Source organism: Bombina bombina, chromosome 2 (genome assembly GCF_027579735.1).
Source record: "Bombina bombina isolate aBomBom1 chromosome 2, aBomBom1.pri, whole genome shotgun sequence".
NCBI lineage: Eukaryota > Metazoa > Chordata > Amphibia > Anura > Bombinatoridae > Bombina > Bombina bombina.
In genome coordinates this window covers 1001807995-1001821834 of record NC_069500.1, presented here as the reverse complement: position 1 = coordinate 1001821834, position 13840 = coordinate 1001807995, and the positions used below count along the sequence as shown (strand labels likewise).

Sequence of the window (13840 nt, the reverse complement as noted above, 5' to 3'; positions counted from 1 at the left end):
ATGTGCATTAAATAGATATTGATTTATAACCTAAAATAAAATAATTACAGATCCTAACTGTTAGAATTCACCTCCGGCAGAAGAAAAATAATAATAAGCAAGCCTTTTATACAACCTGGTTATAATGGCCAAACTCTAACTTGGATGATTTACTATTTCCAAGTTAGAGTTTGGCCAAACTCGATATCGGACTTGCTGCTATTTGTCACTATGATCTGAATTGCAGTCCAAGAGAATTGGGTGTTCTTCCTCCAGCCTGCGTGCAAACCCACTAACTGCAGGTACTCATAGATCAGCAGAGGAGTTCACAGCTGATTCCGGATCTAGTGTTGTGTGACGTCAGGATCTCTGCAGAAAGAACACTTACAACGAGAGAAGGGAGATCAAAGTGTCAGAGAAAAAACTGTGTGTATAAGGTACATCTTCTACCCTACTATTGAAAATATTGGGAAGGTTAGTACTAGCTCCTGCTCCAGATTCAGAACAGATTATTAGTGGCTATCTACTGAGATTGAAGATTTCACTCAGAGACCGAACTGACACTTAACATATGTGATTGATTTGTTTGCTACCACCACCTTTTGACTTTTTAGTGTAACTACCATTGCTCTGGACTTTTAATAGGTGGTATATCTGGGAGACGTCCCGATATATTTTAAGGCTGACCCTTATTTATATATATTATAACCAGGTTATATAAAAGGCTTGCTTATTATTATTTTTCTTTTGCCAGTGGCGAATTCTAACAGTTAGGATCTGTAATTATTTTAGGTTATAAACCAATATCTATTTAATGCACATTTGTGGGTACTCCTTAGCTCACTGAATGTTTACCATATTGTTTTTATTAAATTTTTGGTATTTGAATTTATAAATTATTAAATGCTCATTTGTACACAAATATTTGATTTCTTGTGCAGTATTTAATTATTCTATTTGATCACCTCGAATTAGGTTCGTTATCATTTACACTATTGTGTGTGTATATACACATATATATGTACATTTGTTTATATATATATATATTTTTTTTTTAATTTGTGTCACTTATATATTTCCTGTATTTATTGATCACTTATTTAGTTAATTCCGCTTTGAGCGCCCTCCTGTGTGTATTTTGTTAGAAATAAAGCATCAGCATGCAGAACAGATATTTACTCCTAAACAAAACTTACATCTATCTCTTGACTTTTCAATCTGTTCCCGCATAAATCTATCTTTGTGAAGATTAACATCACCAAACCAAAAGTCTACTTGCTTAGCGATGTCTGCAAGAAGCTGTTTCACCCGGGAGCGCTTCTTCTTCTCACGATCTTTCCTCTGATCAGATATTTCAATCTCCTTCACTTTGTCCCTGGGAGTGTCTGCTTCCATTTCAGTCATTTTAACCTCCTAAGTATACACAAACACACAGAATATATACCGGTAAATTACAGGGTGATACTGTGTGGCTATACGTGTTTGGATGTGTACCAAGCAATATGCTTGCAACCATTTAAAACACTGCATGCAATATTGCAAAGGTTTGCTTCATTATACACTGATAACACCCCATAAAGGTCTTTTAAGGATAAAAAAAAAATATGTTCCCCCTCATGCTCTAAACAGTGTATAAACTTACTGCTAAATCAATTTTTTCAATCCCAATATTTTATATTCAGTGGTTGGTATATTTTCCTCAGCCATTTGAAACTGGTAGCAATTTCACAGAAGTCTCTTGACTTCAACCATTTTGATTACTATTAACACAGCTATGTTTTGTAAAACATCACAGAATACTTACTTTAAAGATGGGTGATTTAACTAGGTTTGAAAATCTGTGCATAGACTTACCAAACAAACAATGTACTAACAATTACTGAAAAGTGATTGTTATTACTGTAACTATTACAAGTCGGAATAGTAGCAGCTTTAGGGATACTGGACCCCAAATTAAGACCTAAACTGGGAGGTATCTGTCAGTACACTGTATGTTAGTTGTATCTGCTCTCTACCTCATATTTTATTAAATAAGTTATTCTGATAGAAATGAATAGTTGCAATCATACGCATAACAGTAATAGAGATCATGCAATCTTAAGGAACATAAAACGTCCTAATATTTGAAGACTTCTCTTGTCTTGTGATACATCAACCTCTCTACTGAGTCTTAAGAACAGATTAAAACTTGCTACTTTTCCCCTGTAACTTAAAGTGACGGTAAAGTTTCCAATTTGTATAAATTAGATCCAGGAATGGAAACGATCCAATATAGTGTTGAAATTCTAATACCCTGCAATTCCGGATGCCCACTTAAAGAGACACTAAACCCCAAAAAATTATTTCATGATTCAGATAGAGAATACAATTTTAAACAACATTCCAATTTACTTCTATTTTCTAATTTGCTTCATTCTTTAGATGTGCTTTGTTGAAGAAATAGTAATGCATATGGGTAAGCCAATCACACAAGGCATCTATGTGCAGCAACCAATCAGCAGCTACTGAGCCTATCTAATATGCTTTTCAGCAATGTATATCAAGAGAATGAAGCAAATTACATAATAGAAGTAAATTAGAAAGTTGTTTAAAATTGCATGCTCTTTCTAAATTGTGAAAGAAATAATATGGGTTTCATGTCCCTTTAAAGTAATTTTTTTTTTTTGCCAATGATTTGAATGTTCTACAAATTGGGGCTCTAGTATGGCTCTCACACAATTTTCTTTGTAGATAGGAGGCAGATTGGAGAACAGTTCAAACTGTTAGCTCACAAAAAAAATACTTTGAGGTGATGCCAGAAAACGGGATATTAGAATTTTATTGCTATATTAAAAAGTATGTTATAGTGTATCTTCTTCTAAAATATTGTTCTCATTCTGTATCTTATTACAGGGCTCGACAAACCCAGGAGCCTGGGAGCCATTGGCTCCTAGAATTTTACCCCTGGCTCCTAACTTTTTGGGTTATTCTCCATATATCTATATACAAATCCAACTGTCTGGGTCCTAAAAATTCTTACTGGCTCCTAATTTTTGAACATATTCGTCAAGCACTGTTTATTATACGAATTAGAAACATCACCATCACTTTAAAATGGAAAATTAAAATAAAAAATGTTTAAACTTTATATTATTAAACAATGTATATTACAATCTCAAGGTGTTTTTTTTCCATTTAAAGGGACATAATATTCATATGCTAAATTACTTGAAACTGATACAGTATAACTGTAAAAAGCTGACAGGAAAATATCACCTGAGCATCTCCATGTAAAAAAGAAAGATATTTTACCTCACAATCTCCTCAGCTCAGCAGAGTAAGTTCTGTGTAAAAAGTTACACTCAGCTGCTTCCCAGCTGCAGGTAAAAAAAAAAAAATGAAGAAATGAACTGCAGCCAATCAGCATCAACAGTGCTGAGGTCATGAACTCTTTTACCGTGATCGCATGAGATTTCATAGTAAACTTCCTTAAACTAAATAGGGAAATAACATGAGAGTGCACAAGGCTCAACCCCATAGCTGTCCCGGGACAGACATACTGATTTGCTGCTTAGAAGTCCTTTACAATGGGATGTGGCTACTGAGGAACTTTTAAGGTAAAATATTTTTCTTTTTTACATAGAGACGTTTAGGTGATATTTTCTAGACAGCTTTTTACAGCTATACTGCATCAATTTCAAGTGTTTCAACATTTGTGTATCATGGCCCTTTAATGTACAGCACTTTTTCATGACCCACCTGAAGTTAGACACTTTTTCGTTATTCAAAATCTAATGGGGATTTCCATGTTAGATAAAAACAAAGAAAGAATATAAAAAATAAGCTGTGTCACTCAATGACTATTACCCAACCATATCCCTGACTGAGCATAACAAAATAATATCAAAGTTAGGAATCTAACTTGGAGATTAGACCCCTCAGGAGCCCCCTGAATGCACTGCCCCTATAAACTCTCATAGATAATATTTAACATACATGCATCATATAAACATCTGCCCTATTAAAACTAGGCTTTGTGTCACTTAGTGACTATTATCCAAGTAAACCCCAGAGAGAGCAGAATCCAATTACATCAAAGTTAGGACCCGCAAGATCCCCCTAAATGCACTGCCACTATCCACGCTCAAAGGCGATACATACATACATACATACATACATCATATAAGCACCTGCCCTATAAAAACTAGGCTTTGTGTCACTTAGTGACTACTACACAAGTATACCCCAGACTGAGCAGAATCCAATTACACTAAAGTTAAGACACTAACTTGGGGGATAGGACCCCTAAATGCACTGCTCCTATCCACTCTCATAGGTGATAATGCATATAAACATCTACCCTATAAAAATTAGGCTTTGTGTCACTTAGTGACTACTATCTAAGTAAACCCCAGGGAGAGCAGAATCCAATGACATCAAACTTAGGACCCGCACTTGAGGATAGGACCCCGCAAGAGCCCCCCTGAATGCACTGCCCCTACTCACTCTCATAGGTTATAATGCAAACGAAGACATCAAATAAACACCTGCCCTATAAAAACTAGGCTTTGTGTCACTTAATGACTACTATCCAAGTAAACCCCAGAGAGCCCCCAAATGCACTGCCCATATCCACTCTTATAGGTGATACCCTACACACCTCATAAAGAGCTGCCCTATAAAAACTAGGCTTTGCGTCACTTAGTGACTAATACTAAAATATACCTTAGACTGAGTAGAATCGAATGACACTAAAGTTAAGACTCTAACATGGGGATAGGACCCCACAAAAGCCCCCTATATGCACTGCCCCTATCCACTCTCATAGGTGATAATGGCAAACACATACATTGTATAAACATCTGACCTATAAATACTAGGATTTGTGTCACTTAGTGACTACTATCCAAGGAAACCCCAGAGAGAGCATAATCCAATGACACCAACATTAAGACATTAACTTAGGGATAGGACCCCTCAAGAGCCCCCTGAATGCACTGCCCCTTTTCCACTCTCATAGGTGATACATACATCATAGTAAGAGCTGCCCTATAAAAACTAGGCCTTGTGTCACTTAGTGACTACTACCCAAATATACTCCAGACTGAGCAGAATCAAATGATACCAAATGTAAGACCCTAACTTGGGGATAGGATCCCTCAAGAGCCCCCTATATGCACTGCCCCTATCCACTCTCATAGGTGATAATGACAAACACATACATTGTATAAACATCTGACCTATAAAAATTAGGCTTTGTGTCACTTAGCGACTACTATCCAAGTAAACCCATACTCCCATACTCAAAAAACCCTCCCTCGACCCTAACTCCTACCGCCCCATATCACTGCTTCCACTAACATCAAAACTCCTCGAAAAACTAGTTTACAATCGCCTAACCCACTTCCTGTCCACCAACTCCTTGCTTGACCCACTGCAATCCGGATTCCGCCCAAAACACTAAACTGAGACTGCCCTTACCAAGGTTACAAACGACCTTCTCTCTGCAAAAAATATTGGCCACTACTCTATACTCATCTTACTCGACCTCTCAGCTGCCTTCGACACAGTTGACCACCCCCTCCTCCTACAGACCCTTAGCTCTTTTAGCCTCTGTGACACTGCTCTTTCTTGGATTCACGCCTATCTTTCCCACAGGTCTTTTTCTGTGTCATTTGCCGGCGACTCCTCCTCTTCAATGCCTCTGTCTGTTGGAGTACCTCAAGGATCTGTTCTGGGTCCTCTACTCTTCTCCATCTATACTTCTTCGCTGGGTAAACTTATCAACAGTTATGGCTTCAAATATCACCTCTATGCTGATGACACCCAGATCCACCTCTCCACCCCTGCTCTCTCTCCCTTCTCATGTCAGCGACTGCTTATCTGGTATTTCTTCCTGGATGGCCTCTCACCACCTAAAGATTAACATGTCCAAGACTGAGCTCCTTCTTATCCCCCCCCTCAAGCTCTACACCGACTTCTGACTTCCCTATCCCTGTTGACGGCATCACCATTTCCCCATCGCCCCAAGTCCGCTGCCTCGGAGTCACACTTGACTCAAATCTATCCTTCGTCCCCCATATCCAATCCCTTTCTACATCCTGCCGCAACCATCTACGCAATATTTCCAAAATTTGCCCTTTTCTGAGCGCTGACACCACAAAGCAAATAATCCACTCCCTTGTTATCTCCCGACTTGACTACTGCAATAACCTACTCGCTGGCCTTCCTCTTTCCCGCCTCTCCCCCCTTCAATCCATCCTAAATGCCTCGGCCAGGCTGATCCACCTTTCCCGTCGATCTGTATCTGCTGAACCTCTCTGCGAGTCCCTTCATTGGCTCCCCATTCACAGCAGAATTAAATTCAAAATTCTCACCCTTACAAAGCTCTCACCAACGCCGCTCCCCTCTACCTATCCTCTAATACACAAGTATACTCCAGCCCGTCCACTAAGATCCAACAATGACCTGCTCCTTGTATCCGCAACTATCACCTCCTCTCATGCTAGACTGCAGGACTTCTGTTGTGCAGCACCTACCCTCTGGAACACTCTCCCTCATGCTGTCAGGCTTTGCCCTAATCTGTTTTTCTTTAAATGTTCCCTGAAGACTTTTCTGTTCAGGGAAGCCTACCACCTAAATCAATAATAAATTAACTTCACTTACCTAACATTTCCCTCATCTAACTCTGTATTAACATCTTTCCAAATCTTGCAGTCCTCACCTCCTGTTTCTCAACCTCCTACCCTTCTAGATTGTAAGTTCCCACGGGAATAGGGCCCTCAATCCCTCCTGTATGTGTTTGTAAATTTTGTCCTGTCTCTTACAAGTCTTGTATAGTTTTATTTAAATGAACTGTATCCATGGACAGCGCTGCGGAACATGCTGGCGCTTCATAAATAAAGTATAATAATAATAATAATAATAAACCCCAGAGAGTAGAATTCAATGACACCAAAAGTTAAGACCCCAACTTGGGGATAGGACCCCTCAAGAGCATCCTTAATGCACTGCCCCTATCCACTCTCATAGGTGATAATGCAAATACATACAGTACATCATATACACATCTGCCCTATAAAAATTAGGCTGTGTGTCACTTAGTGATTACTACCCAAATATACCCCAGACTGAGTAGAATCGAATGACACTAAATTTAAGACCCTAACTTGGGGATAGGAGCCATCAAGAGCACCCTGAATGTACTGCCCCTATCCACTCTCATAGGTGATAATGCAACTACGTACATCATAAAAACATCTGCTTAATAAAAACTAGACTTTGTGTCACTTAAAGGGACACTGAACCCAATTTTTTTTTTTCGTGATTCAGATAGAGCATGAAATTTTAAGCAACTTTCTATTTTACTCCTATTATCAAACGTTCTTCATTCTCTTGCTATCTTTATTTGAAAAGCAAGAATGTACGTTTAGATGCCAGCCCATTTTTGGTGAACAACTTGGGTTGTTATTGCTGATTGGTGGATAAATTCACCACCAATAAAAAAAATGCTGTCCAGAGTGCTGAAATAAAAATTGGCTGGCTCCTTAGCTTAGATGCCTTCTTTTTCAAATAAAGATAGCAAGAGAATGAAGAAAAAAAAATAATAGGAGTAAATTAGAAAGTTGCTTAAAATTATCATCTTGCAGTCTTCACCTCCTGTTTCTCAACCTCCTACCCTTCTAGATTGTAAGTTCCCACGGGAATAGGGCCTTCAATCACTCCTGTATGTGTTTGTAAATTTTGTCCTGTATCTTACAAGTCTTGTATTTTATTTAAATGAATTGTATCCATGGACAGTGCTGCGGAATAGGTTAGCGCTTAATAAATAAAGTATAATAATAAAATAATAATAAAATTGCATGCTCTATCTGAATCATGAAAGAAAAAATGTTTTAGGTTCAGTGTCCCTTTAATGACTACTTTCCAAGTATACCCCAGACTGAGTAGAATCCAATGACAACAAATTTAAGACCCTAAGTTGGGGATAGGACTATTCAAAGTCCCCCTGAATGCACTGCCCCTATCCACTCTCTTAGGTGATAATGCAAATGCACACATTATATAAACATCTGCCCTATACAAACTAGGCTTTTGTGTCACTTAGTGACTACTATCCAAGAGAAGAATCAAATGATGCTAAAGTTAAGACCCCAACTTGGGTATAGGACCCTCAAAAGCACCCTGAATGCTCTGCCCCATCCACTTTAAAAAGGTAATAATGCAAAATGCACACATCAAATAAACATCTGTCCTATAAAAACTAGGCTTTGTGTCACTTAGTGATTACTATTCAAGTACACCCCAGACTAAGCAGAATCCAATGACACCAAAGTTAAGAGCTTAACTTGGGGATAAGACCCTAAAGCCCACTAAATGCACTACCACTATTTACTCCTAAAGGTGATAATGGCAAACACAATGCATTCAGGGGGATTTTAAGGGGTCCTATCCCCAAGTTAGGGTCTTATCTTTGGTGTCATTTGATTCTGCTCAGTCTGGGGTACATTAGGGTAGTAGTCATTAAGTGACACAAAGCCTAGTTTTTATAGGGCAGGTGTTTATACGATGTTTGTATTTGCATTATCACCTATGAGAGTGGATAGAGCCAGTGCATTCAGGGGGCTTTTGAGAGGTCCTATCCCCAAGTTAGGGTCCTAAGTTTGGTGTCATTTGATTATGCTTAGTCTGGGGTATACTTGGGTAGTAGAGATGTTTATTCGATGTATACGTTTGCCATTATCACCTATAAGAGTGGATAGGGGCAGTGCATTCAGGGGGCTTTTGAGGGGTCCTATCCCAAATTTAGGGTCTTAACTTTAGTGTCATTCGATTCTACTCAGTCTGGGGTATACTTGAGTAGTAGTCACTAAGTGACACAAAGCCTAGTTTTTATAGGGCAGATGTTTATACAATGTATGTATTTGCATTATCACCTATGAGAGTGGATAGGGCAGTTCATTCAGAGGGTTATTGAGGGGTCTTTTCTCCAAGTTAGGGTCCTAAGTTTAATGTCATTGGATTCTTCTTTCTCTGGGGGTTACTTAGATAATAGTCAATAAGTGAAACAAAGCCTGGTTTTTACAGAGTAGATGTTTATATGACGTTTGTATTTGCATTATCACCTATGAGAGTGGATAGGGGCAGTGCATTTAGGGAGCTATTGAGCGGTCCTATTCCCAAGTTAGGGTCTTAACTTTGGTTTCATTTGATTATGCTCAGTATGGGGTATACTTGGGTAGTAGTTACAAAGTGACACAAAGCCTAGTTTTTATAGGGCAGATGTTTATATGATATTTGTATTTGCACTGTCACCTAGGAGAATGGATGGGGCAGTACATATAAGGGGGCTCTTGAGCGGTCATATCCCCAAGTTAGGGTCTAAACTTTGATTTAATTTGATTATGTCCAGTATGGGGTATACTTGTATAGTAGTCACTAAGTGACACAAAGCCTAGTTTTTGTAGGGCAAGTGCTTATATGATGTATATATTACCTATGAGAGTGGATAGGGGCAGTGCATTCAGAGGGTTCTTGAGGGGTCCTATCCCCAAGTTAGTGGATTAACTTTGGTTTCATTTGATTATGCTCAGTATGGGGTATGGTTGGGTAGTAGTCATTAAGTGACACAAAGATTATTTTTCATATGTTTTCTTTGTTTTCATTTAACATGGACATCCCCATTAGATTTTAAATAATGAATAACGAAAAAAGTGTCTAACTTCAGGTGGGTTTTTTCATGCGTATATAATGTGTTCGTTGTCATTTAATTTGCAGTTTATAGGTCTCAAACAATACACCTACACAGTGATGTTTTAACAATTAAAACAGCTGGTAATTATTATTGTTAGTAAATTCAATAAGCAACTGGAACTATATCTAATATTATTTTCTGGTTATCTTAGAAAAATAGGAACGAGGGTGCATCCTAATCAAATAAATGTCATTATATTAGGGATGTTAAAAACAACAAAAAGCAGACATACACGAAGATATGGGGGAAAACTTACTTCTAAAAACCACACACTAAATGACATGCAAGCATAAACCCAATACAACAATGTACAGATTGTCTTGTAACAGCAAACAAGTTACCCAGAAGCTGGCATGTCATAACACAGCAGATCACACCAGTACATTACAAATACGTGAGTACGTTTCGTTACATTACCTGCACTTCGCTTGCACAGCTCACATGGAAGCTGTTGCCTGGATGACTGAAAAGGCAATTTACTTTACTACGTCATCAGCTCTGCGACATCCTGAGCACTGCAGTTTAGGACCCTTCAAGCTCCCATTGGAGGTGCCTGTATCACCATAGTAACAAGCGAATGCCATCCCTCATCACTGTATCAAGTCACTGCTGAATCACTTTTTATACACAACAAGTCAACATTGAGCTTAAAATAAATACACTGAACGCGAGAACATAGTTAAAAAGTGCCATTGCAATTGGCTTCCATAACAATTCGGCGGTGGATTAAAGCGTCATATTAAGCGCGAACTGTTCAAGTATGGTCGTGACTAGTTTCCATCCATCAGAAGGACCTTGTCCGTTCTGTGTAGTTTGGAATATGTGGGATAGTGATCGCCTGTACGTACAGAAAGTTTCAGTTTTTTTGTATTGTGAATGATACTAGCTAATACTATTATATACCTGCAGTGGACGAGTGATCTTTGACCGTAAAGCAGACGTCTGATTGCTGGTGAAACACTCTAAAGGAAACATAAAATAATTTGATCTTGTAGTATAAATTTTTTAATAATGTGTAGTGAGATACTTTGCTGTGTATTTTACTCACCCTTTCTTGTAATGTAAAGACAGTTAACGTTATGCATGTCCAAATCTTATTATATTATTGATGTACCCCTATGAAGCTTTTTGTGGGGTACGGCACCGGAAACGTAGGTGTTTATAGCTATTGTTTTTCAAAGTATCCATGCAACTGTTATTTACGGCTGCCCAAACACTAAGGGATCTATTCACAAAAGTGTGAATTGTAGGTGATTTGAAATTTTTCATTAACTATGCATTATCAAGGGACAAACCCAGTGAGTATCTCTTGCAAGAAAAGCTTAGTTAGCCCTGCACAATCCAGGGGAGGACTGGCGACATTTGGTCCAGAAGGCAACAAGTTACACAGAGGCCCTGGCTAGTTTCCATCCACCAGAAGGACCTTGTTCATTCTGTGTAGTATGGAATAGGTGGGATTGCAATTGCATGTACTTACAGACAGTATCAGTCATTTTGATACTAGCTAGTACTACTAATATATACAATGTACTATGGGCAAAATGTATCAAGCCCCGAAAAAATGCGCCTAAAAAGTCACGATTATTTCCACAATAGTTCGCAATCTGTGGAGTAAAAAATGTCGCCAGTATTTATCAAAATTCTAGAGACATTTTTGGGGCAAAACGTTTTTGCGATGTCAAGCGAATGGCTGATCCTAGTTTTCTTGCAAAAATTTCATTTTCACTTTATTTATCAATCTTATTTTTAGACACCGGTAAATGGTTTATTGTTTTAATCAAGTGATCGTTGGTAAGAATGTTATTTCTTATATATTGAAGTTATTTTTATTTTGCCCCTTCTTTGGCTCTCTTTCATTGGCTCTTTTTCATTAAAGAAAGTTGTCCGTTTTTTGGAGCTTATCCCTTCGTTCTTTTTGATACACTTATTTCAATTGCACTTAAATTATTTTACTTTTTTTTATAAATGTGTGTATACACATTACTAATATTATTCAGGTTCTGCGCCTTGTGGGCAATTTCTAACCCCAGATACAGCAAGAAAAATACATATTTCCATTTTCTCTCCAGACAAACAACAATATCTCTCTTTATTTTTCACTCCTCGCAACCTACAATTGGCGAGATTAAAAATAGTGAATATTGCATGCACCACTTTTCATAAATATATGAAACCTGCAAATAAATACAGGTATTTTAAAATGCCAATAGAGATTAATACAAGAATTAGGCATTTCCAAACAATTTATTCACATATATTTAAGACTTGCGAATGGTCATGAGTCAATTTGTTCGCACATATGAAAAGTTGTGACTTTATTGGCGCATAACCTTTCATAAATATGGTGATATCATTTGTGAGGGTTTTTTTTACTCACTTTGATAAATCTTGCCCTATGTAGGTTTAAACCACTGTGGACGAGTGAACTTTGACTGTAAAGCAGACGTCTGATATTACTGGTGAAACATTCTATAATTTCCTTTTAGCAAGCAGCAGTGTTTTGGGCTTAAATGATCATAAAATATTTTGAGGTTGTAGTATAAAATGTGTAATTAAGTGTAGTGAGATATTTTGCTGTGTATTTTCTCACTTATTTCTTGTAATTTAAAGACAGTCCAAATCTTCTTATATTTATTATTTATGTACCCCTATACAGCTTCTTGAAGGGTACAGCACAGGGAAGCTTAGGTGTTTATAGATATTAATTGTATTCCACAGTATCCATGCAACTGTTATTTACGGCTGCCCAAAAACTAAGGGCTCTATTTACAAAGAGGTGAATTGTAGGTGATTTGAAATCTATCATTAACTATGCATTATCAAGGGCCAAACCTAATGTGTAACCCCTGCAAGAAGAGTAGAGTTAGACCTGCACAATGCATAGTCAATGCTGCGTACAATTCACCTGCAGTTCAATTTTAGGTGAACTGTACACAGAATTAACTATGCAATGTACAGGGCTAACTCAACTCTTTTTGCAGGAGATACTAGGTTTGGCACTTCATAATGTATCGTTAAAGGGACAGTCTAGTCCAAATTAAACTTTCTTGATTCAGATAGGGCACACCATTTAAAAAACTGTGCTTTGTTCTCTTGGCATTCTTTGTTGAAAGCTAAACCTAGGTAGGCTTGTGCTAATTTCTTAGCAGTCGAAGGCCCCCTCTTATTTTGACAGTTTTTCACAGCTAGAAAGCATTAGTTTATGTGTGTCATATAGATAACATTGTGCTCACTCCCATTGAGTTATTTATGAGTCAGCTCTGATTGGCTAAAATGCAAGTCTGTCAAAAGTACTGAGATAAGGGGCAGTCTGCAGAGACTTAGATACAAGGTAATCACAGAGGTAAAAATTGTATTAAAGGGACACTGAACCCAAATTTTTTCATTTGTGATTCAGATAGAGCATGCAATTTTAAGCAACTTTCTAATTTACTCCTATTTTCAAATTTTCTTCATTCTCTTGGTATCTTTATTTGAAAAAAAAGAATGTAAGTTTAGATGCCGGCCCATTTTTGGTGAACAACCTGGGTTGTTCTTGCTGATTGGTGGATAAATTCACAGACCAATAAACGAGTGCTGTCCAGGGTTCTGACTGGCTCCTTAGCTTAGATGCCTTTTTCAAATAAAGATAACAAGAGAACAAAGAAAAATTTATACTAGGAGTAAATTAGTTGCTTAAAATTGCATCACGAAAGAAAAAATTTGGGTTCAGTGTCCCTTTCAATATAACCATTTTGGTTATACAAAACTGGGGTAATAAAGGGATGGTCTATCTTTTTAAACAATATCAATTCTGGAGTAGACTGACCCTTTAATGGTGGGAATTGAAATGTTTCAGTTCATCTGCCGTTCACCTCTTAATGAATAGACCCCCTAAGACATTTTATTTCCACCTGGCAGACATAGCGCAGTATGGTCGATCAGTATTGGACCGTACATGCTACTGTTTGTGTGTGAGCGAGTCTATTTTCTTCACCTGCAATTATGTAATTAGAATAACACTTGTCCATGTATAATGTTTAGTGGCCCTTTAACTCTGAAATGCATGACATTTTCAATTCTGAGAATTGGGTGGGCAAACTCCAGACTGGCATGTGTTGGGGTAGTTTGGACTTTAACCTTTTAACG

At 37.8% G+C, this 13840-nt stretch overlaps 1 protein-coding gene across 3 annotated transcripts in view; it reads right to left on the bottom strand.

Annotated features, from left to right (window-relative positions):
- The window catches only part of LARP7 (La ribonucleoprotein 7, transcriptional regulator), a 128819-nt gene extending 118604 nt beyond the window's left edge, over positions 1–10215 (bottom strand). The window contains exons 1-3 of one of the 3 annotated variants that reach the window (XM_053703559.1): positions 10130–10187; positions 3271–3335; positions 1176–1392 (exon numbers count right to left, since the gene is read on the bottom strand). In XM_053703559.1, coding sequence (XP_053559534.1) covers positions 1176–1383 — 208 coding nt within the window. In that variant the 5' untranslated portion in view covers positions 1384–1392; positions 3271–3335; positions 10130–10187. Of the gene's footprint in view, positions 1–1175; positions 1393–3270; positions 3336–10129 lie in introns of those variants that run through there. The other 2 variants (XM_053703560.1, XM_053703561.1) reach the window with 2 other exon arrangements.
- Positions 10216–13840: the final 3625 nt, after the last annotated feature.